The sequence below is a fragment of the Melanerpes formicivorus genome, unplaced genomic scaffold (genome assembly GCF_026170545.1).
Source record: "Melanerpes formicivorus ecotype bairdi unplaced genomic scaffold, bMelFor1.0.p_v2 SCAF_6, whole genome shotgun sequence".
In the NCBI taxonomy this organism is placed as follows: Eukaryota; Metazoa; Chordata; class Aves; order Piciformes; family Picidae; genus Melanerpes; species Melanerpes formicivorus.
In genome coordinates, this window is record NW_027142358.1 from 12010859 (window position 1) to 12036302 (window position 25444).

At 43.0% G+C, this 25444-nt stretch overlaps 1 protein-coding gene across 11 annotated transcripts in view; it reads left to right on the forward strand.

The window, feature by feature from the left end:
- The window catches only part of PAX2 (paired box 2), an 83859-nt gene extending 58618 nt beyond the window's left edge, over window positions 1-25241 (forward strand). For 2 of the 11 annotated variants that reach the window (XM_068139714.1, XM_068139711.1), the window contains 5 exons: window positions 1649-1775; window positions 12058-12267; window positions 15910-16011; window positions 22939-23025; window positions 24339-25241. In XM_068139714.1, the coding sequence (XP_067995815.1) occupies window positions 1649-1775; window positions 12058-12267; window positions 15910-16011; window positions 22939-23025; window positions 24339-24415 (603 nt within the window). In that variant the 3' untranslated portion in view covers window positions 24416-25241. Of the gene's footprint in view, window positions 1-1648; window positions 1776-6099; window positions 6215-12057; window positions 12268-15909; window positions 16012-22938; window positions 23026-24338 lie in introns of those variants that run through there. The other 9 variants (XM_068139713.1, XM_068139710.1, XM_068139718.1 and 6 more) reach the window with 6 other exon arrangements.
- The last annotated feature ends 203 nt before the right edge of the window (window positions 25242-25444 follow it).

The following is a 25444-nucleotide window of genomic DNA, read 5'->3' on the forward strand; positions in this document are numbered from 1 at the left end:
TTCCTAGTTGTTAATACATCACTGTGCCCACATTTACCTGAGCTCTGCTTCCTCTCCTGAACTTGTCATATACATGCACACTGTGCTCTCTGCAGAGCCCCTTGTCTGCCTTTCCCTCTGCATGCACACCTGCAGGTATGTGGGCATGTTCTTGCCATGGACACACAAACGTCGCCATGCATGTTCACTGGCACGCAGCTCTGCATGGATAATCCTGGACTCTTAGATCTTGCCAGTGACCAGTGAGCCACAGAGTTGAGCTTTAACGGAGCATTCTCCTTTGTGGCCCAAAGCTGAGACTTGACTTCCATCTCCAATCTAGTTTTCTGTACTTCTGCAGTTCTGCCCCCCTTCCCCTTACTCCCCCAGTCTTTTATCCCAAAAGCTGTTTGTCTTAATAAAATGAAAATCAAAAGTCTTTTTAAACCGCCCCAAGCCATAAACCAACAAAGGAAGAGAAGAAGAGGCTGGCTGTGGACTCCCTTCATCCCAGAGTCCCTGGGTTTATTACAATGAATAACCTTTATTTACTTTCATTAGACTATTAAGCACCAGCACAGTCATTTTTCCCCCTGAAACTCTGAGCAGGGCCCATAAAGCAAATCCGAAGCCTAATTGAGTTCATTTTAATTTCTCTCCGATCACAGCGAATTACTCTGGTGATAAATCAGGGGGCAGGCTCACCCCCAGTAGAAGGCCTAATTTGCAGCTAATTACAAAACTGATTTCTACAGGAAGATCAATACGAGAAGGAATTGGAAATGACTAGGCAGTCCTAGTCAAGCAGGGACAGGGGCGGGGAAGGGGCAGCATGCAGGGAGCCCACTGGAGGAGGGGGAGATGTGGGGAGGCGGTTGGGGAAGTGCATGAAAAAAAAGAAAAAAGAGCAGAAAGAGCAGAAAATCAGTTTTAATTTAACGTAATATTAATCAGAGCAACTTTTCCTGCTGTTTTGTAGCCTTCCCAGTTTCACCAGCTCCCGCGTCTGGTCCGGAGGCTGCCACAATAAAAAGGCAATTACCAGAGCCTTTCGGACAGGACACCCTTTCAGATTCAATGGCTCTCCCCCTCCCACCCTTCTGTTAGCCATGTGGCTCCCCCCCTCCCCAATTTCATACCCCAATGCACAGAGTGACAGTGGCAAAGGATGAGGCTCCTTTGTTTGTTTTTAAAGAGCTAGGACAGAGGTAACAGCAGAGGGGAAGCAGACAGCTCAGGAGAAAGCTTGGCTACAGTGGGCTAACACTAGATGCTTCCTACAGCCTGCCTGTCTCAGTCAAGTCATGGCAGTCCTCTGCCCTGGATTTCTTGCTGCTAAGGCAAACACCTCCCCTCTGCTGAGGCTTTCTTCTTCCCAGGCTGCCACAGGCAACCATCCCCATAGCACTGAACCTCAGTGAATATCAGTTACACCACAGATAATGGGCCAAATCCCTCATCCCTCTTCCCCTTCACAGTGGCACACAAATGGGTGAGATAGTTCATCCTAGGAACCCCCCCTCAGCGCTCAACTTCTCTGTTCCCTCCTCCTCCTCCTCTTCCATCTGTGCAGGGGTTTGCATTTTTCCTCTTCCTCCCCCCCATCTGTACACCCTTCCCTTTCTCCCAGCGCATCAATAGCAAGCTGTCTTTCTCCTCTCTTCCCCAGGGTAATGAGTACTCCCTCCCAGCTCTGACCCCTGGTCTCGATGAAGTCAAATCAAGTCTATCCACCTCTGCTAATCCAGACCTGGGGACAAATGTGTCAGGACCCCAGACGTACCCTGTGGTGACCGGTAAGCTGCTTGACCAAACAGCAGAACCAAGCTTTTTATTTATTTCCCTCATCACCATTAGCTTCTGCTTTTTCTGCTAATGCAAGATATCCCTCTGCAGCAAATATGGAAAAAGATAGAAAGACTGTGGAGAACATAAGGGTTCAAGTGAAGCTTGAAAGCTTCAGAGTATTGGCAGCTATGGGTACTCCTAGGTGTGCCCAGGTGTGACTCAGACAGGCAAACCCAGCTCTAAATCGGAAACTTGTGTGCACTGATGGGGCTTAAGGATGGTGTTGGTGGAGGCCAGATATGTCCAAACATGCACTGTGATCCATGATCTGCATTTGGTTTTCTTGAGGAGAAATAATAACTTAAGTTTTATTCAGTCCCAGAATTTGGAAGGGGCATTTACAAACTAAATACTGAGACCTGCTGAACTGCAACAGTTAAACTCCCTCTTCCTTAAGCCCACGAGTCTTGAACAGCAGCTGGAAAAAGACACTCACTCATGGACTTCCCCTTTCCTTCACATGTGGGCACATTAAACTCAGGTGTGTCTGGGAGAGTAGAAAATGAGAGCAAGTGCACAACAGCAGAGGAACTGGGATGCAGAGAAGTAGGAGGCAATTTCTGCAACAGCTGCTGCAGAAAAGATTCCTCTTTGCTGGTGGCTTGCGCAGGATCTGAGCAGCACAGGGCTTTCCTGAGGCTGTGGCATGTGCTGCCTGATGCTAGTGTTAGACTGCTTGCCTTGTGTACGTCTAGAGCCATAAGGAGATATTCTGGTTCCACAGCCCTTCTTCTCAGACTTTAGTTGCCATTGGTCCCTGCTCACACAGCTATCAGACTTACACATCCGCTCCTGGGTAGCTAAAGCAGCTGGCAAGGCCCGAGTGATTCTCCCCTGTTTGGTATGTCCTCCTTTCCCTGCAACTGCTATGGCCCCTCTAGAAAAATAACTCATGATAAAGAGGTGTAAGTCCTCTAAAGCTGTTGGTGTTGTCTGCAAAGCTGTCCTCTGATGGCACAGAATCAAGAGTATTAGAATCTGCGTCTCAGCTTTTTCTTGCAGAAGTCCCAGCTAGTACTCCCTGAGGTCAAAGCAGCTCATTGCTGAGGCAGGCAGTCATTGCTTGTTCAGCCAACACTGAGCAAAGCTATATTGTTACATGCAACTTTTAACTACCAGGAACTTTGGGACTGGACAGGTTTGATAGAAGTCACCCCAGATAGAGAGGAGATCCAATGTGAGGTCTGCAAAATGTCATGGAGAACCATGGAGAGGCGAACTGTCCATCTATGCAGTGGCTAGAAAGCATACACATCCCCAGACTTTTTTATGGCTTTTACTGGCACCAGGCTTGACCCAGGAACTTTATAGCCATGCAATTTCTGAGCCAGCCAGAAAAAAATAGCACAGGTGTGGCAAAATTGTTCTGCCTTATTTCATTATTTGTATATTCGAGGCAAAACTCAGCTGGTTTTGTCATCTCTTACAGGAAATACTTTCCTGTCATTGGGGATCAAAGGCAGTAGGAGAGCAGTACTGTCCTTCCTTCATGGAAGACAGCTGGATGTAAAGGTGAGGCTCCTAAAATCAGAGTTTAAGACTCAAAGGAGTCATTAAAATAATTCTCCTTAGTCTTTTTGCCTAAGTAAAGACAGTGAATTCCAGCCTGACTTGACAGCACAATTCCCTATGGCTGGGAGCACTGCATATGCTTTGGACATGACTCTCAAAAGTGGACAGCAGGACACAGATTTGGCCATACAGGAAGAGGCTATTGGCCGAGGCAGAAAATCTTCATGTCCCTTATACCCTGTGCCATCCTCACTCTGTTCTCTGCAACACTCAAAGCACAGCTCAGGAACATCCCCATCTGATCCATCTGGATCCAAGAGTGAGAAAAGTTCATTTCAGACCCAGCTTGACATTCCCAGGTGGCAACTTAGCACTAACATCTCAATCTGTATGCGACACTTCAATCAGTGCAGAGTAACAAAAGCTGAACCATTAGTGTTGGGAGCTGTTCACTGGTGGTAATGATGGGGAAACTCAGAAACTGGAAATGAAAAGAGGAAAAAAGCCCTCAACACCCTGAAAAGCAGCAGGGAAAGAGGGGTGGAGAATTTTTCCTCTACACTTAGGCCAGGATCCAATGTTTGGATTAATGGTGCCATTACCCAAGAAAGGACTTCAGATAATGCTCATTCTTAAAATGTTTTTGCTGGCAATTAAATGGTTGCAGTTATTGATCTTCATTGATCTGATGTCCTTAATTTGCATAATCTATTAAAGATGAATGATTCATGATACGTTTGCTATGTGGCTGGGCAATGCTTTCAAGAAGGACCAGAGAGGTGAGGAACTCAGTGCTGCCTTCTGACATACCCCTGCTGTGAAACTAAGGAAGGGGTTGGGGGCAAGCAGATTTCTTTGGTATCACCCAGATCCCTCTCCCAGGAAGGAACAGTGGAATAATAGCAAGTATTGAATTGCTGGCTACCTATTTTGTTGCTATAGTGTCATTTTTGAAATGCCTCTTTGCTCTTGTCCTAGTTTATGAATCCAGGTGATAGCTGAAACAAATGTGAAACAAATCCACATATACAGGGTACAAACTCACTGTGCAGTCACTTCAGGCTGTAAGATTTCACTTCAGTCTACAAGAAAGTCCCATTTTCTGTCTGTGAGCTTCCTAGAACTGAAGAGCTATAAATGCTGCAAAACATGCAGCCACCTCCCCAGCATGTAGGAAGGCCTTCCCCAAGGTCCTGGGCATCTACGCAAAGACACAGCTTAGCACCACAGTTCCACACAGCACAGCCTTGCTATACCTGAAAGATTTAAATAACATCTGATTTCTGTGACCACAGTTCCATACAGCACAGCCTTGCTATACCTGAAAGATTTAAATAGCATCTGATTTCTGTGAATATTTTCAAGAGAACTGTAATGCTAAGCATGGAAGAACCACTGGCCAGAAATCTGGATCCAAAGTTTTTCTGAAATGATAAACAACCGTTTGAGAACTTCAGTCTCCTGCAAGGTGAAAAGATATTATTTCCTTCATTTCAACTTAGTGAGTGAACTAAAGAGAATTCTGTTCAGTTCAATAACCAGGTCATTCAAAACTAAGAAACAAACTAGGATTTGAAAAAGCAGGAACATTTGTTTTCCTCTGCCAGTGAGTGAATTAAGCTTGGTGTGAAGGTATGAGATCGATTAGTTCCAAAATCAGTTTCTGAAATCACTTCAAATTCCTCCTTGTGTATGTATGTGTGTATATATATATATAAAAAAATTATCCTTTACTTCATTTACTAGTAATTTTAAATGCAAAACCTGCTTAGAAAAGCTTGCTTTTTCTGTTCTGGTATATTTAGGAAGTCAGGGAGCTTGTGGTCATTTTATTTAATTAGCATGAATAATTACAAATACTGCTTTTAATTTAATTCTAATTTCCATCCAAATATAACTTGACACAGATCACAAGTAAAAAGTTAATAATCTAATAAAATAATAATATGGGCTCATCGTTCACTATTTTCTCATACAATAATATGTAAAGACAAATTATATTAAACAACATAATTGCTTAAATAAATGTGTACAGATGCAGTTCATCTACTTAGCAAAAATCGAAGTACCCACATTTAATGTACATTTGGTATTTGTCAAAATATTTGTTCCTACCCATAAAACTCAGCCTTTTAGAAGACAGTGTCATAGTGCAAATGTAAACCAAGCTGATCCAGCTTGCTGTTTTAAATCATGATTAAAACTGACCATTACCTTCAGTTGTACTTAGATCATTATGCTGGGAGGGGGAGCATTTCCTTTCTCATTTTCCTTGTTTGTAGTGGTGAAAATTTCCTGTCTTGCTCCCACCTACGTTAGCCTCTGACACCAGTGAGCAATGGCCCTGGACAGGGCTTGACTGAACTGACTTAAGAAACTAGTAGTGGCCCAAATTTGATTTTGGTGATGGCAGATCCTATGGATGCAGACCCATGGGCTGCAACACAGCATCATGGCTGCAGCCACCAGTAGTCAAACACCTCTGGTGGGCACAGCCCTGGATGTCCCAATGCCCTGAAGATGGAATATGATAATCATTCACATGGCTGCTACAAAGTTATTGCTATCCTGCCTCATCAAAATGAAGGAGGTATTTTCGGTGGCCAAGCCTCTCTCAATTTAAGATGAGGAAAGAGCAAAAGTACAAGTCTGCAGTACCTCCAAATTTCATCAACTGTTTCACATCCCTAAGGAGAGATAATATCTTCTTATTGAGTCAAGGAATTTGGAAAGGCGAAAGATGTTGCAACCTTTTTCCAGGATCAAATGGCTGATGGTGATAGTCAGATGGATGATCCCTGGAACAGGAAGGAAGAGTGAGGCAAAAGGGAATCACATAAACCATTTCCATGCATCCAATGGGATTTTCACGGATAATAACTTTATGGTGCTGAAGAAGGCGGCTTGTGGACTCGAAAGGCATATTGAAGTGAGGAACCCAGAAATGGATGGGCTGGAAAGAAGTAATGTCTCCAGCTTCCTTAAATTAGCATTTAAATGAACAATAGCAGTGAATTACAATAATGTCATGTAACGACAATAGCAGTGGATTGGCATTCCCAGTCCGATTTCCTTCAGCAAGGGGACAGCATTGCAGGCTGCCACACTCCATGCTGCCACACAAAAAGGGACTCCTTTAGAGAAAATAAATATATTGCCTTCCAAACAATTTGGGTTTTGCCTTTTCTCTTAAGGCTAAATGAAGGATCAAATATGTATTGCTGTGGTGAATTTTTTTTGTGATGTAGATATTTGCCCACTGACAGCAAAGACAGTGCCTTATATCTGAGGGAACCAGTACTGTCAGTAGGTGCTAATAACTTTTGATCTCCATCACCTGTACTGGATTTAACCCAACAGAAATTTACCCACTACAGTCCTTCAGAGAACTGGAGAGTTTATGACAATCTTTGGCCCTTCTTTGTAGATTTAGGATTGCTGTGGGATAGCCAGGAAGTCTGTCCTATAATCAGTAGAATATCACTGTGATGAAACCTTGGAGATACTTATAATGAGGACTGTGTGGAAAATTAACATGTTCTAATTACATTTCCCAGCATATATTTCAAAAACACCTTGTTTAAGAGGGCACATTCAAGTCCCAACCTGCCAAGGAATAAATATATCTACTCTTTGAGGCAGGAAATAATTGCCCAACCTGATGGGCTAGGACTCAGGAAAGGGAGCAACAATATGAACTCCATTGAACTTCTCTGTATGCCAACTGCACAAGTTGCACATCTTTTTTCCACTCCAAGATATTAAAGTACATCCTCCTTCATCAGCCACATGAAATTGATGTCAGTGCAGTTCTCAAGTGATTAACACTAATAGTACTTCAAAGAGTGAGTCCAGATCAGAGATCTGGAAACTCAATGTTTCACTCTGTACAAAGACTATAAAGCTTTCTCTTTCCACAGTAACATAAAGAGTTAGCAGGTCAGTTTACCTGGAGAGCAGCACTTAATGAAATCAAATACAAAACCTGGATTTATAATACTCAGTTTTACAAAAAAATGGGACAAACAGGTTTCAAAACCGAAAGGTCACAAAGGTTGTTTCTTGAAACATACATTTCAACAACCCGCATGTAAAGTATAGGGCTAAGAACATGGATGGATCTGACAGAGATAGAAAATAATGTGAACATGCAAGGCTTATTTTTCAGTCAGCAGAAATACAAAGAGAAGACAAGAACGGTACAATAAGAAGCAGATAAGTCTTTGCATACTTTTCAGTTGTTCTAGCAAAGTACTGGTACAACCACAGAGCAGGGATCAAAACCAGGATGATCTCTATCTTCAGTGCAACCTGCATAATGGTCTTGCAAAAGAAAAGCTAGAAAACTAAGAAAGTGGTTCTTCTGACATGACAGAAACAAAAGTGAAAGATCTGCTTTGTCAGTCCAGTTTTGTCTTTTGCATGACTTCCAGAATTTGAGACAAGATTCTTACACATGGGGTGAAGTGATATGATTCCACTGGCTGTAGTGCAAATTCACCAGCTTATGAATGCTCAGGATCCAGCCCCATTCCGTTTGCCACGATGGGGAATACAACTATGGAAAATGATGTTTCAATTATGGGTACAAGCATAGGGCTTAAAACACCTGAGATAAGATTCAGCTTTGGCACAGGGTTCCAACATGAACTTGGGTTTGTCTTCTCTAGACTCAGCTCCTCACAGGTAAAACAGTGATGCCTAAGGGATGCTGTAAGGATATGTGTTCTAAAGAGCAAGGCAATGATGTCATACAAATATTTGATAGAAACCCAGGAAAAGATGAAGAACTCTATCCATTGTCAAGATGGTGAGCAGTACTGTTAAGTGAGTGTGTACAAACCATCCCTGAAAAGGAGCACCAAATGCAGGTAGCTTATCCTCCAGAAGCTGGCAATGCAAAACAAGCAGCTTCTCTAGTTCTGCCAACCCCTCTGCTTCCCTTCAGCAGCAGAGAGCACAATAAAAGCTGAGATGAGTCTCTGTAGGAACCCAAAGCTGTGAATCTTTCTCTCACACTGTCTGGCCAAAATCCCTTCATTCGCAGGAGGAATTTAAGCCAGAGATCACCAGCTCTAGCTCTCCGCCAGAATAACAGAAGAGAGGGTTAGAAAGGAAGAAAACCAGCCATAACTCAGCAAATAGTCAGAAAGAGAGAAACAGGAGATGCACAGAATAGGTAGTCCTATGCTCTGCATCCCCACCCTGCTGAGCCTTTCAGATTTCCCTCACCATGATATTGTGTGGTACCTTTTTTCCTACTTACAAACAAGGACATCATTTGCCATTTAGTAGAAGAAAGGAGTCTGAGACAGAAATAAATTTCTCTTGCTTTGGAAAGATGCTGCAAACTCATTCCATCCCCCATTTGATTACAGGTCAGTATTCCAGCCTTCAGAGTAAGATACTGACAGATACTTTGGGGTACCCTGATGCAGCCTTACTGAGAGACACCTACCAAGACCCAGACAAGCCAGTACGGCACTGTTCCACAGCTTGCTGGCACTAGCAGGACATGGAATAGGAAGAGGCAAGTTAGCCATCACAAAAATGGAAGAATTAGAGAATGGAAAAATCAGAAGGAGGGGGGCGGGGGAAGGTGCAGTTGAAGTTTGAGGTGGTTAAAATGAAAAATAGGACTGTGCCATTCACAGGTGCATAGATAGATCAATCAGCTGCTCTCATCTGCACTGACACACTTTGGGAGATATAATTCACTGCTGGGGCAATTATTCCAGCATAGCAGTGGCAGGAGTTATATTGGAGACAGAATTCAGGTGGTTTTCTTTAGTGGAAAGTTGAACAATAAAGAAGTAATGCCATCCATCAGTAAATATAAATGCAATGTAAGTTATGCCTGTGCAGTTGCAGAGAGTAGAGGGAAACATAGGCAGATGGGCAGATAAACAGACACATAAGATTCTGAATTTTGGTTGTGCAGTCATTTGCTGTCTGACCTTATCCTCGCATCCTCTCCACTGTAAGATAGAGAAGAGTGTTTAGAATTATTGTGTCCCAGTCTCTTTGCCGTGTTACTGCTGACTTCTTTGTCCCTGCACTGAGTAAGTGGTGCAGCCTCTGGAAGGTGTGAGGAATTTTTCTTCATAAGCCCGATGTGTTCAAGAGAGGGCTGGGCTCATCTCTGCTGTGAGTCTGACAGGGGCTTTAACAGCCTCACAACACTGGGACAAATAGCTCCTGGTCCCTTAACCTTTTTCAGCTTTGCAAGGCAAGGCCTAGCACTGTTGTTCCCATTGCAAGGGCTTTAGATAGTCTTTCAGGCTGAAATCCTCTCTGTGGTGGCTGGGCAGAGCGGAAATCCAGGGGCTGGATCAGATTGGCCTAATGCTACAGCAGCTTAAGCGGTCTGTTTTACCAGAGATTATGGTTTCACTTACACAGAGAGCCTGAAAAATGCTGTGGTTTAGGAAGGATTATAGCTGAAAATTCTACGCTTTAAAAGAGAAATAAAGCAGGGGAGGGACTAGGAAACCCAGCATGCCTGGGGGCTGTGCAAACAGGATTAACCTCTGCCCACAGCACTTCTTGCTTCTGCCCACCCACGCTTCCTGTGTCCACTTTCTTCCCAGCCCTTTCCTCCTCAGTGGCTCCCCACACCTGCTCTCTCTTGCACAATACAGAGAACTGGAAAAAGAGCCTGGGATATGACCAGGACCAAAGTGTCCTAAGTTATTTAGGTATGAGTCTCTAATGGCTTCCTTGAAAAATATCACTTCACTTGAAGGCCCTGAAAGCCAGGGAACTTTTGGGCCTCTGCCTGTGCATAGATCTATTCATCCAAATTACCTAGTAGCAACATTATTCAAATAAAGGTTTCAGCACTCCCAGACTACTGTCTGCCTGAACGTAAATCTGTGTGCTCCTTGCCATCTGAAGACAGAGGATGCAGGGAAAAAATAGCTTTGGTGGTTCTTCGTTTGCAGATACTGGCACTGGCATGTGAATGCTCACTGATGGGATTGTAGCAGAGCATATAGTTGTAAAAAGCAGAAGCTGGGTGCTGATATAGTGCCTACTCTGTGGACTTTAATTAACTGCACAACAATAACCAGATACTCCAACTTCCATTTCCCATATCCTCCACAAAAGATCTTTGCCAAACAGCTCCCTATATCAAACTAGGGGAAAAAAATACAATCCTCACTTTGCTTACCAGAGACTTCACAAAAGTAAACTAAATAAGGAGGAGCTGTATAACTTTTGGCCAGCACTGATCCTTCCCAGTCAACTGGACCATGACCATAGGCCTTTGCTGTGAAGCAGCATCAGTGATCAGAGGACTTTGCTGGCCATCCAGGTTAGAGGTACTTGGGGAAGAATACAGATGGCAAGCTATCATTTCTGCCAGGTAGCAAACCTTTAGAAAACAAATGCCTCAGGATAAACAGCATTCACAGATAGAAACTGCCCAGCCCTTTATTGTGTAGGTGAGCACTGCAGCCTCACAATAAGGTGGCTAGAGTTAATTAAACTAGTTCTACATTAATGAAGTCAGATTTATGGACTAATTATATGTCACATTTATATTTCTCTGTGTAAATCAAACCCCCCAGAACTAACTTATTTCATAGGCCATTGGCAACCCTTGCCATCACAGTAGAGAGATGGCTTTAATTTATTTGCTTTGTTTACCTGAGGGTGGATGGTTTGCTAGATGATTCGGATCAGACACACGACTCTGTTACTGCTGACCCAAACACATTGGGTGTTTTGGGGTACTCACACTTCAGGTCACAGAGCTCTCAATTCCCTTACTTGACAGCCAAGTCAGGAACAATTGCAAAGCTGTATCTATTGTGCCTATGCAAATCTGCACAGCAGAAATGACGGTCCAAAGCAAGTAGCAATGAACATGAGACCTTTTATAAATCCCTCATACTTCCACTCCTCCATTATATCTTTCTGTCAAGGTACCTGTGTGGCAACACTGTACTCTGAGAACAACCACAATCAATACTGACTGCTTTTATGGTTAAAACACCAAAGAGTGCTGCCTTGAACAAGATCAACTGACTGATCTGTCTACCCACCTATTAATTGCACAGTCTCTTTTTTTGTTTTAACCAGTTCAAATTTCAGCTTTTTTTGTCAAAGCTTTTATGGAGCTTGCCTTAAGAAGCTTTGACCATTACACTGAGCATCCTGTTTAATAGATTTTCATAATAATGCTGCTCTCCTGGGGAAGTTTTACCTTGGGTTTGAAGAGACAAAGTGGTATCGTTCCCTGGGCCAAACCATGTAAGGGTAGCATCTTCATACACCGTCAGCCAGCAAGAGAAAGCAGCAGGAAAGCCAGCACAGAAGCTTCAGAGCATTCTTCTCCTTCCCAAACCTATGCTTCTTCCTGTCCTCTCTTCTCCTGCATGTTCCCTCCCTCACCTCTCCTCTTCCAGCATCCCATTCCTCCCACCAGCCACTGCGCTCCATTCTCCTCACCTCCTGCTGCCCCTGCAGAGGTATCCCTGCAGTCAGAGCCTAGCCCCTGGGTACATTTACTGCTGTTTTCTCAGCACTGGCTCCTCTGATCTACTCCTAACCTTTTTATTTTTGTTTTTGTTTTAAAATTAATTTCCCTGTAGATTTTAACCACTCCATTTTCATTTACCCATTTTGTTCTTCCTCTCCTCCCTTCCCTACCCTCCTCTTCCTCCCCCTGTTCCCTTTGTCTGTCTGTGTCCATCCCTTACCCTACCACAGAAAACCTCTCCTCTCCCCTCAGTATAAAGCAAGAGCCTCATGGAGCCTCTCTCACCCCTTTCACCCCCACCACGCCGGTCGGCTCTGGGCAGGCTGATCTTCAGCCCTTCCACATGGCCCTTTCAGATGATGCGTCCACGCCTTGCTACAGTGCCTTCCTTCACCATGGTGCCCACTTTGGGCAGTCCAGCAGCCAGCCTCTGATAGCAGGTAACCGACCTTGGCCACAAACTCAGTGGGGATGCTGCAGGCAAGGGGTTGAGTTTCATCTGATGGGGAGACCAGTAAATGCTGCAAGCTCTTTGAGTGCAAGTGGGAATGAAAGCAACCATGTTTTAGTTCTGTGTATGAGCATGTGTTCTCTGCTCCATGGAGAATCACATAAAGATTTCATGCCTGTCCTTCACTGTTTTAGAATAAAATGGGAAAAGAAGCTGTAACTACCTAGAAGTGACTGGGTGTCTCAGCTGAATGAGTCTGAGACTTAGTACAGAATCACTTGTTCAGCAAAATCCTGTGTAGCCTCAATAGTCATAATGCTTCTGAGTACTGTGGGCCCATCAAGGGTACTGTGTGCTAGTGAGGGTAAGCAATGGAAGCTTGAATAACCTAGCCAGGTCTGGGACTGGCATGGTCATTCAGCATGGGTCATACAAACTACTAAATCAAATAAACACATAGGTGGTTGGTGAGCACTGCTAAAGCTATGTTGTGAGCAATATTTGAGTCACTTGGTTTGTGAGTGTCAGTATGAGCTGGTACAGACCAAATAGTTAAGGAATAAGGCATCACATCTGAATGTCAAGACAAGGAATGGAGGGTTGAGAAAACCTAATATCTTCCAGCCAAAGGAATGCAGACCCGAGGTAGGTAGCTTTTAAAGAAAGGAGAGAAGTGAAGAAATAGGTTGCAAAAAATGGCAGCACTTTGGAAGAGCATGCTGGAGGGGAGGATGGGGAGGATGGACAAGTTTCAGGCAGATACTAGGGGAAATTCCTGTGCAAGGTGACTGAAGCAACATTGCTGCAGAAGCTCAGGGTGGCTTGGATGAAATAGTGGGTAACATTTTAGGTGACCACTGTGGCTGTTGTCAATGCACTGTCAAAGAATGTAGTTTGTATTTTTTTAGGACAAAATCTTAGTGCAGACTACAATTCCTAATGCTCTAGAAACACATCTTACCTCTGCCTCCTTCATGTTCTTAAATTATTTTTCTCTTTTGACCTAACATGCTTCCTTTGTGTTGTCAGGTGAGATTCACATTTCCAATCATCCCTGTAGGAAGGCAGCAAGTAAGACTGAGAAGACCTATGTGTTCCTAACACGGTCTTAGTCAAACATAACTGCAGCCAATAAGAACCTCTGAACTCAGAGCACTTTCTAAGACAAAGAGTCTCCTGACAGACTCACTCCAACAATATAGTTCTTATCATATCTCACCATCTTCTAGCCTAGAAGACACTGTGATTCAGGAGAGGCATCGGCCTCAGGACCCCTAATGGAGAAAGTGTTCAAAAACTCAAACAATGTCACAGTGATGAAGGTGCTGTTCCTGATTCAGAAGGCTGCTTGGGGAAGGGAGAATTGCTGGAGTTAGAAGCATGTCATGAGCAGGATAGGTGCTAGCTTTGCCATAGCTCTGGAGTGTAAGAATTTAATAATCCTGTCTACCTGTTGGTAGTGAAAGGAGGTAATGGAAGGGGCATACTTATAAGTAACAGCATTTTAAGAGTCTCTCTGTGGGACTCTTATTCATGTTGCTGATACTGTACTTGTTTGTTATCTTCTTTTTCAAGATTGGGATTTTGACAGATGATCACATCCAGTGGATTTTCCACACTGAGTTTTGAACATCAGCCTCTGTGCACTCATGTCTGAATAAAAACACAGGGGCATATGTGCATAGATCGAGTAGCAGTGTGAGTGTGTATGTGTTCCCACTTGAATGGAAGTGTCAAAATGAATTAATTTTGCCTGCTGCTACATAATGTTCTCTCTAACTTTTCAGTGACACTGTTTTCTCACTCATCACCTGTTGTTATTTCTCAGGCTAGTCAATAAATGAAACCAAAAGAACATGAATTTTAAGCATAAAACTTTCTTGCCTTAAAAGACTGTGAGGTGAAAAAAAAGAACATATTGCTTAGCATGCAACTACAAATCACTAAAGAATGATGGTAATAAAAGAGCAGAAGAGTGTACAATATAAATCCCTGAGGCATTCTGTTTATTTTTACCAATATTGGGGAGTGGCTGAAAAATGGCTCAGCCTTTGTCTGGTAGCTCTGTGCCATTATCTAAGAGGAGGTGAGCTAGGAACATCAGCCACTGGTCAGGAACCTTTTCAGGGAGAACAAGTGAAGTTGCATTTCTTTTTTCTTGAGCAAATCACCTCAGTATCTTTAGCCAAGACCTATGAAAGCAATGACATTAATTTATCCTACTTTATTCCAGAGGAACTTCCTCCCTTCAGGTTAATGCTGCGTGTTGATGAGTTTTTGCTTTGCTGTGTAACTGTTATTTCTGATTCCTCAACCAAAGTTCATGCTTGTTCCAGGGGCTGCTTTACCAGTTACCATTCACCACTAGCAAAGCTAAACCAACACTTACTCTTCTTTCACTGGCACATGCCAACACAGTTCTAGTGACTACATATTGCCATATTCAACCTGTTATTTCTTAATGTAAATAAGACTCTAGCCCTCCAGTTAGGACAGGAGAGACAAAATTTCACAGAGGAATAACAAAAAGTGCAAACTTCTTGGTGAGCCACAGCTCACCTAGGGAATGTGAAAGATTTTGGATGCCTGGAACAGGCTGAGAGTAGGCAGCAGTGGAGGCTGAGCTGTAAATCTCCCAGCAGCTGTGGGGAAAAGATTATCTTAATTTATTTAGGCTTTTTTTTTTTTTTCTTCCATTTTTGGGTTTTGGCTTGCAACTCCCAGCAGTTTCTGAGATGATTTTAGTTCATTTAAATGCAATAAGCACTAACAGCAAATGCCCTTCTGGCTGGCCCACTTTCAGCCTAACCAGTCCAAATGAGGAAATGCCTCTGGCATGAACCAAGAAGCCTCCAGCTGCACTTCCTGAGAGATGAAAAACAAACTGTAATCATCCACCCAGCCCACATCCCTCTCTACTTTTTTGGTGGACAAAAGATATCACAATTTTAAGCATTAATAACAAAACTTGTGTACCTGTGATAAAAATGAAGTGGGACTCAAACTCATCTGCATGATCCTGTTACTATATGTACTACACCAGCACCTGGAAGGAATCTAACCATTATTGATCTCGTGCTAAGCATTGTGCAAATGTACTAAAAGTGTACCCTTGCACCAAAGAGATTGCAGTGTAAAAAGCACAGTGAGGTGAAGTGACTTGCCTAAAATAATCAGTAGGTGAATAGCAGAGGTGGGAAGAGAGACAGGCACAGAAAACTCTTGGATCCTTTTCCAATGCCTTGTACATTGATCATGCCCTAAAGCAACATTACCACAGTTTTGGAACTGTATCCACTGCATATAGATAGGCCTTCAGCTACTCTGCCAATGAATATGCTGCATTCTCTGTGCAGCTCGGGGCCATTTTGATTTAGTTAAAATAGATACAAAATCTACAGTGAAACAAAACAAATCCTTCTGAGCCTCATTCTTACAGTGTGACATCAAAAGTGCCACAAGCTTCACTCAAAATTTTCAGTGGATGGACAGCACTTATTTAAGAGAAGGCTGCACAGCACTTGCTTATCAAGCTGCTAGTCATGTGACAGTAGGACAAAAGCTGATATCAAATCAATATTGAAAGATCTTATCCATATTGATCACCTGCCCTGATTCTTTTCCTTTCTAGGTCGTGATATGGCAAGTACCACCTTGCCTGGCTACCCACCCCATGTTCCCCCAACTGGACAAGGCAGCTACCCAACCTCAACTCTTGCAGGAATGGTTCCTGGTAAGTCAGCCCCTAGAGTTCAGTAATGGTACAGGCATTTGAATGGTATTCCTAGCATTGCAAGAGCTTTCACAGCTGGCTTTGCTGTAGCTTTGATGATATTAAGGACCATTCTTTCCAAAAAGAAGGTGCTTACAACCCTTTTTGTGACTTACCTGTTTCTGTCTAGTAACTGATTCACTGCTGCTATGGGCAACTAGCTATCTATAACCTGTAGCAATTAATTGGTAATTAATTAACCTTAGTATTCATTAACTAATGTAATTATTTCCCAATGACCCATGCAGATTATTATGTATTGCTTGTGGCTTAAGATATTCAGCTATCCACTAACGTAGAGTAACAACTTACCTTCTCTCTAAGGCCAGGGCATCAAACTGAAAAGCATCAAAGGTAATTTAATACCTGCAGGTTTTGGAGACTTACTGACCATAGCCTAACCTAGCTAAAGACTCAGCAATGATTAACAGCATTTCAGGAGAAACTAACTATTCACACTCAACAACCACCTACTTATCCATCTCTTGTTTCTAAGTCAGTGCCTCCCATCTGAGAAACCATCCACCTACATCCAAAGGCAAGCTTTCTTTGATACCTAATGTCTTTGGACAAATACCTCCTCTATTTAGGGAGAAGAGAGAACAATTTACCCTAGGTTAACCAAAGAGTTTATTACCCTTGGTTTTATTTCCCACTCCTCTGATGACAGTTATCCCCAGAAGATAAATGAAGAGGGAGGATTTTAATTTCTCAGACACAGTAGCTCAGAACTTCATCTGCCACTTCTGGTTTTGTTACTGCCCTGGGTTGTGAGTCATGATGGCAACCTCTGTTACTGAAGAATCATAGAATCACTAGGGTTGGAAGGGACCTCAAGAATCATCTAGTTCCAACCCCACTGCCATGGGCAGGGACACTTCACACTAGATCAGGTTGCCCAGAGCCAGATCCAGCGTGGCCTTAAAAACCTCCAGGGATGGGGCCTCCACCATCTCCCTGGGCAACCTCTTTCAGTGCCTCACCACCCTCATGGTGAAGAACTTCTTCCTAACATCCAATCTGAATCTACCCATTTCTACTTTTTTCCCATTCCCCCTAGTCCTATCATTGCCTGACACCCTAAAAAGTCCCTCACCAGCCTTCTTGTGGAAGGCACAATTAGGTCTCCTCAGGGCCTTTTCTTCTCCAGACTGAACAGCCACAACTGCCTCAGTCTGCCCTTATAGGAGAGGTGCTCCAGCCCTCTAATCATCCTTGTGGTCCTCCTCTGGACAAGCTTCGGCACCTCCAGATCCTTCCTGTAACAGGGGCTCCAGAATAGAGGGGGAGAATCACCTCCCTCAACCTGCTGGCTATGCTTCTCTTGATGCAGCCCAGGATGTGATTGGCTTTCTGGGCTGCAAGTGCACACTGGTGGCTCATGTTGAGCTTCTCATCAACCAGCACCCCCAGGTCCTTTTCTTCAGGGCTGCTCTCAAGCCAGTTGCTGCCCAACCTATATTGGTGCCTGGGATTTCCCCAACCCAGATGCAGGACCTTGCACTTGGTCTTGTTGAACCCATGAGGTTGTCATGGGCTCACCACTCCAGCCTGTCCAGGGCCCTCTGGATGGCATCCCTTCCCTCCCGCGTGTCTGCTGCACCACACAGCTTAGTGTCGTCAGCAAACTTGCTGAGTGTGCACTCAATGACACTATCTATGTCTCCAACAAAGATATCAAACAAGACTGGTCCCAGTACTGATCCCTGAGGGACTCCACTCATCACTGGCCTCCACTTGGACATGGACCCATTGACAGCCACCCTTTGGGTGCAGCTGTCAAACCAGTTCTTTATCCACTTAATGGTCCATCCATCAAACCCATTCTGCACCAGCATGGAGACCAGGATGTGGTGCGGGACAGTGTCAAAGGCTTTGCTCAGGTCCAGGTAAATTATGTCAGTTGACTCCAGAACTGAGGCAGCATAAAGCTGAGAACAGAAATCTCTCAGACAACTACAATACCATTTGCCAGGGCTTATGAGCGAAAAGCCTAACTTAACCCTCATCCAAATCTCAGAACAGCCAGCTAAGTGAACATGCACTGCAGTGAGGATAGTGAAAATACTGCTGATAGGAAATGTTTGCAGGTTAAAGTTTTAACATCTTTAAATGACAAATCACTGCTCCTATACCATGAAGTACTGGCTAATGCCTGTGATCACGTTCCAGAGCTGTATGCCAAGCTGTATACCACGCATGATCCTAAGGCACCACAAAATCTCAGTCTGAGCTGTGAAAATGAAGCGATTGTCCCCCAGATCAGGAAAAGATAATGGATTGGTCCCACCTCAGCCTCGCTTTTGTCCCTTGGTATAGTTCACCAACTTGCTCAACTTTTGGGCTGATGCAGAGTTGGACAATTTTAGGGCATCTCCTTCTAAATTTTTTAGGGAGGTGGTTTGTTTCCAGAATCAGAGAAGCACTCAGACAATATAAATTAATTAAAAACTGGCACACAGTAACAGTAAGAAGACTCAGGCAATATTTAAGCCAGTTATATGTCAGAAATTATAGAAGGTCGTGGCATACAGAAATGATTAATAACATCAAAATAGCTGGCTCTTTGAACAAGCACTTTTGAAAACCAGGGTTTTCTCAAGTTCAAACCGTTCTCAACCTCTCAACTGTTCACTACTATCTAAGTTTAACATTCTCATCACTAGGATGATACTGATGCCTAAATTGGGACACAAAATTTAAGACCACTAATCACAGGGGTCATTTATCCAAGAATAGGATATTTTAGCTCCTTGATGTGGTTACTTATCCATAAGACAGCAGTGTCCACCAAAACACACAAATACCCCCCAAAAGAAAAGAAGTGGGATGATGAAGAAAAAATTTGAGATACTTCAAAGGAAAAAGAAAATTATTCCAGTCCAGTCAATATCTTTACATTAAATCTGATGTCAATGTTCAATTAGAGGAAGTTTTTCTGGTGGCCTACTTGGGCATCCTGAAGTAGTTACCACATCTTTCCACGGAGCATCGAGCTCTGGCTGTTTCAGTCATACCCCACTGGTCAGACCCAGCCTGACAACCCTTCTATTCCTGTCTTTTAATGTGACTGAAGCCAACAAGCTGGAGATGAAGTGGCTTCCTGGGAAGTAACATAAGACTTGGCTTTAATGGGTCACACTGCAGATTTCTGCAGACACTACTCTCTGTGAGGGGCCAAAAGTGAATGACTGGGGAAGGCTGTAAGAATAGAACAAGAATGCACAGGTACTTTCTCAAAAAAATCTCCCAGCCTCCAGAAAGTTGCAGCTCAAAGACTTCCTAAAACAGACTTAGTATTTCTCAAATACACTTGAAACATTTTCCATCCACAAACTTCAACAATCTTGAACCCTTATAATCTTTTAATATCTGTAGCAACCTGTGTCAAGAAGTTCTGTAGCTTAACTACATATTATGTGAAAACTACCAAACTACCTCTCTTATTTGTTGTGAACCTGCCACCTGCTAGGCTTGCTTCATGCCTCATGGTTTCTGTATTAGAAGTCTAAACATGCCAAGATTTAAATACAGATACCAAGAAATACTGTTAGTAAAGGTTCCCAGAGCACAGATTGCACAGAATATAGGCCTCATGAGATCGATCATCTGTGCTTGCTTGCAACCTCTGTTAAAAGTCCCAGGTTGAACAGAGAAAGCAAATATGATACTGTCAATGGTTTGTTACATGCCCCCAGGCCAAGAAAGATCAGGGGTCAGTGCTTCAACTACACTGGAAACAAGAAGCTCAGGGAGTATCTTTACGAAACATACCGACAAGCAGACCTTATTGACCCAACGTGAGTGCATAGGAGAAAGAGGCTCTGCCTTCTCTAAAGAAAGGTGCAGACCTAAAAACAGAACTGTTCAGAAACCAGAATTGTCAACCCATACAGAGCTCTGATTTTTTGACATTTGTTGCATTGGTAGGAAGAGGCAAAATCTTGAAATGGTTCAATTTGCAAACATCAGGATGAAACATTTCAATAACATCAACATGTTCTAGATGTCAAAATGTATTCAACTAATAAAAGAATTGAAAGGAAATTAAATTAGATAAGAAAGCCCAAATGAAACAAAACAAGAAAGTCGAAACACAGTACTTTGTTTCAATTTGCAATGATTTCAGAACTTTTCTTTCCAAAACTCCATCGAACCTGACAAGCTCATGCAAAACATTTCCACTTCAGTGAGACAGCATTTTCCAGTGGAAAACTGCTTCTGAGAAGATTGCTTGACCAGCGCTAACCAAAGCTGCTCTATGTATGACAACCTTTCACTAGACTTCTACTTGTACACTCTAGAGAAGAGCTTGTCTCCAGTGGCAGTACATCCATGCAACATGGTCAGCCATGCATGCAAATATCTTTGAGGTTTATGCAGATGATGTGATAAGGTACATATCCTGTATTTGCCCTCACCTGTAACTTCAGGTTCCAGGCTGCAGGCATGGATGATATCCAGTAGTCCCTCACACACTTGAAAAAACAGGGGTTAGTCAGTCTCAGAAGGATGACTCAGGTATTGTGCTACAGTTAACCTATGCATCTGAGAGATGTTTCCTGCCTCCTTTGATCCCTGCCTCCTTTCCTCCTCTTTCTCAGAAAGGCCATCGAGTTTCTGCAGGCTGTTTTGAAGTGAACATTCGCTGAAGGGAGCAACAGTTTACACCGAGCAGTGCAGAGCCCGCAGAGGGCTGGTGATGGCAGCGGCAGGGAGTCGTTAAACAGAATCCAATGTTGATGAGGAAATTACACTTGTTTCATTAGTGATTGGGGAAGGCGATAGCTCAGTTCCTCTTGGTCACAGTTGAGCTCAAAAGCTCATTATCCTGCTGCATGCATGCTTTCACTCCTCGTCAATAAACACTGTTTCCAGTGGCTGCTCTCCCTCCTCCCCATCTCTCCGTAGCTGGGGCTCTTTCTCCTCTACTTAACCTGTGCTTCAGGAACAGTTTAGGGTGACAACTGAGAAGAGGGCAAGAAAGAAGCCTTGAAATATCAGAACTTCTCTCTGTGCAGAGAAGTGATGTTTATATGGGGCATTTCAAAGCATAAATTCTCATCTGGATAGTTTTCTTACTTCTTTGGGCAGCAAACTCATTCCAGTATATCCCACAGATAAGTCACTTCAGTAGAGATACACCTGGACTATGCATTGCTTTTTTGCCTTTAGCAAGTTTCACCTATTCCCTAGCTGTAAGGATTCCTAGCTGTAAGGATTTTGAGTGCAGAATGTTTCTGGATATGGAAATATGCTGAGTTGTTATCATTAAAACATCATTTAGCAAGGTCTGTCACAATGAATTAGGGCTTATGTTGAAACTAAAAGCTACTGTAACTAAAATACCTTTGGATGGTGACTGGTTTTGATATATACATACTTATGTACTGACTACTATGGTTGTTACCCTGACTGTCCTTAAAAAGCCTGTCTGGACAGATTGTCCTCAGGTTTAAACCAGTGCAAATCCCTTGGCTTTGACAGACTTCATTTCCACCATCTGAGAATGCATGGTTTGGGCTTTAACTCTCCATTGAGGGGAGATTTGCAGAGATTGCAGTATAATTAATTGACATTTCTTTGGTAAGCGTGTCTTGCATTGCCTTCTTCCCCTATTCCATGGTATCTAACAGGAACCCCAGGTGCTTTCCAAACACTTCTGTTGTTAACTGCTCCACCCTTGCCACCACAGACCAGAAACTAATAATCAGGCTGTTCTTTCACCCTCTTTTAAGCACATAATGCCTTTCAGATGGCACTAATTGTCCCCAGTCTGTTAGTACTGCATTAAATGGAGGTTATGATCAGATAATGCTATGTTTTTACTTAACAGAATTACACATTTTTAAGTTCCAGGAGATATATTTATTTTGAATGCAGCACTATACCTCCTCAGTTATCAAATATAATTCTCTTAACCATGCACAGCCTTCTATAAAACAAGGAGACTCAGCTCCTTATGCACAATGAAACTGAATATCTAAGTAGATTCTGTAATATTCAAAACTCAGCTCAGAGTCCTTATCAGATCACAAAGTATTTTGGTCTGGGACCATTTTACTGAATATCTTAAGGAAGCTGTAGCCTAGCTTGTCTTTCAGATTCAGAATAGTAGCTGAAGTCCTAATCATTAGAAAATTATTTTGCTGAACTGCCATACAGCAAGTTTCCTCTGTAACTCACCAACTAAGCACAAAGGTGGGGTTAATCACATCTGGATTACTTTTCTGGCTAACACCATCACACAGAATAAGAAAGAAAAAGTGATTCATGTTTTCCATTTTGTTTTATACTTAAGCCCACCCTACCCTGAGAACATTTTCATAAAGAAATGCCACACCTCTCCTCAAGTATGTCATCAACATCCATAGTACCCTACAAATAAAACCTAGCAATACATACTGTGATCAACAGCAGTGCTAACTCCAATGAGTTAATTGTAAGCTTGTTCCATCAAGTTCCTGTACCTGCTCTCTTGACATTACTGGAAAACTTAGATTTTATTTGAAGGAAAGCTGATAGTTATTTGCAGAAAAAGCTTGCACACGCAATCCTACTGCAACCTGAGAATCAGAAGTTAAAAGGCAACAAAACCCAAACCAGTTAATTTTTTTATTTGTATTATTTAATTTCATTATTTTAAACTAATTTCTTGATTCTGAAGAGGTCAATCTTTTGACTTTTAATTGTATGGGTAACCCATACTGAATACTGTGCTGAACGAACACTACAGTGTCCTGAAGGGCAGTCCCAGGTGGGCAGGGAAGCTACATACACTAGTTTTCCTGCTGGCATAAAGACTCGGCATGAACACTGGCTTGGTGGAGTAGCAGGCATAAATCTTCATTCTTAAGTGTGTCTCACACTTTTCTTGGTTTCTTGCAGGGAGCGAGTTCTCAGGGAACCCCTACAGCCACCCTCAGTATACAACCTACAACGAGGCCTGGCGGTTCAGCAACCCTGCACTACTAAGTGAGTACCTCTTTCACGCAGCGCACCCCCAGACTCGCGCTCCTTCTGTTTGTCTCTTTGGCTTTTGTTTTGTTTTGTTTGTTGTTTTCATTTGGGTTTTTTTTGTTGGTTCTTTGGGTTGTGTTGTTGTTGTCGTTTGGAATTTTTTTTTAATTATTTATTTCAAGTATTTGGGCAGGAGAGGCCTTATTCCTCAGTGTCCAGTCCAATGCCTAGATGGGTATATATCTCACAAATGTTTTGTATCTGTTCTGAAGTTGATTCCCATTTCATGAGATAATTCAGAATTCCATTTCAGCTTGGGCTTCTCCCTGGGCTGCATCCAGTTTATTCCAGATTAGATCAGAAGTTAAATTCAGGTTTTGCTACTCTCTGAGACTACACTCAGCATCCGTTCAAGGTCTAATTAAAAATCCAGATGAGGTTTCACTGCTCTCCCAAGCTAAAGCTGGAATCAGTTCCTAGGGACATGGAAATCTCATATAATTTCTTCCTATTGGACTAGTTGGAACTGTGTCCAGAGTGGGAGACAGGCTGCATCATTAGGTTTATAATAACCAGTAACCTCCAGTGACTAATATGCCTAGAAGCTGTCACATTTTTTCAGAGGGGAAAAAAACTTATCATATGAACATACCTACTAACATAACATTTCTTTGCAAGAGTATAAGAAGATTTATTATATGTAAAATAAATCAGCTGTGATTATTACTGTGAGGTTTAACAACTGGATAATAGATGAATGTTTTATTCCAGTGTTGTTAAACTTCAGTAAATGTGATCTTAATAATCAATCACTATTTAGCACACATTCAATAACTATCTAGAGAGCTTTCATACCAAATATGACCAAAATCTTAGGTAATAAAACATTGTAAATTTCTTAATTTCTTCCCTATTGGTTTTAAAACTGACCCATTGCACTTTGTCAGGTATGCTCAGAACATCTGGCCCTTACACTTTCCTTGTGGCTGTAGATCAGGTGTGGTGTATTTGTATTACAATGCTCAAGGGTTTCTCACTCAGAAGCTTATTGATGGTCAAAAGAAACAAAAGGATCTCCTTCCTGTAGAGGGGCTTCAGAGCCAGAGACCACAGTAGCATCTCTTTCCTGAAACACACCCCTTGGCTGGTTTCCACTTCCCTAATCCCGTTAAGAGTTGAGTCCCCAAGTTCATTCTTTTGGTTCTTTTCCTTTTCTTTCTTCCTTTCCTTTTCAGTTCCCCTTTTGTTTCTTTTCTTTGTTTGATTTTTTTTTTTTTTTACTGTTTGTCCTTTCAACCAGTCCATTCTTCTCCTGTGTTAACTTTCAGGTTCCCCTTATTATTATAGTGCCACATCCCGGGGCTCCGCACCTCCCACTGCTGCCGCTGCCTATGACCGCCACTAGTTACCATGGAAACCACATGAAACTGCAGGGCGACAGCTTAGGCCTCCACATTGTACCTGTCTGATCACCTTCCTCCATCCCTGGGAAGGGTGAAGAGACCTTCTCCGTTCTTCCCCACAGTCCAGTTCCTTCCTCCTCACTATGAAGGCTCCGGACCAAGCTCTCACCACGCGAGACTGAGACTCCCCCAGCCCACCCCCTGCCCTTCGTCCAGACCATTCCCTCCATGCCAGGAAGAGCCTGCAGCCAAGTGGCTTCTCCTGAGGGAGTTCACCTCACCTGGGCAAAGCTCAGCCACACGAAGCCCCCTTGGCTTCCAGGACTTTAGGGGGATTGGGAAGCAACACAGCTGGTGACCTTTGCCTTACAGGACCCCCTTCTTTTGGGAGCGGTAAGGGCTGAGGGAAGCAGAGAAGGACACTGCTTGTGAAACACTGTTCCCCAAAGATATGCTTCTTCTGTGGTGGACTCTTCAACACGTGTAACCTGTGACGCTCACCCTATTTCCCAGGACAGAGAGAACAGTCTGGCTAGAGCAGAGATGGCAGTAGAAACCTGACCCACCTGGCAATGAAGAAAAGGACCAAGAAACTATTTGCACCCCATGAGGGGTCCTCTGTGCACCTCATCCCCACTCTCCAGCATGGCTTCCCCCATAGTTGGCTGCACCTCACACATGGTGACATTGCAGGCCAGAGTCGGGAGGAACCTGACACATACATCCACAATTTCTGTGACACACAATCAGCTCAGACAGGAGGATGGAGCACCATATACAAACCGACCGACGAAATGAAGAAATATATAAATAGATATATAAATATAACTGTGTTTTTATGCTTTGTCATGAAGGTCTGTAAAAAGGAAAAAAAAAAGAACAAACCCCCAATTTTCTAAAAAACCCAAGCAAACAAAAAACAACAAAAAAACCCCAAAATAATAATTAAAAAACCCTACAAAAATAAATCTCCAAGTCCCTCCCCACCACCTGAATGGCAGACGAGTTCCTCTGACGTTTGATGCTCCTCT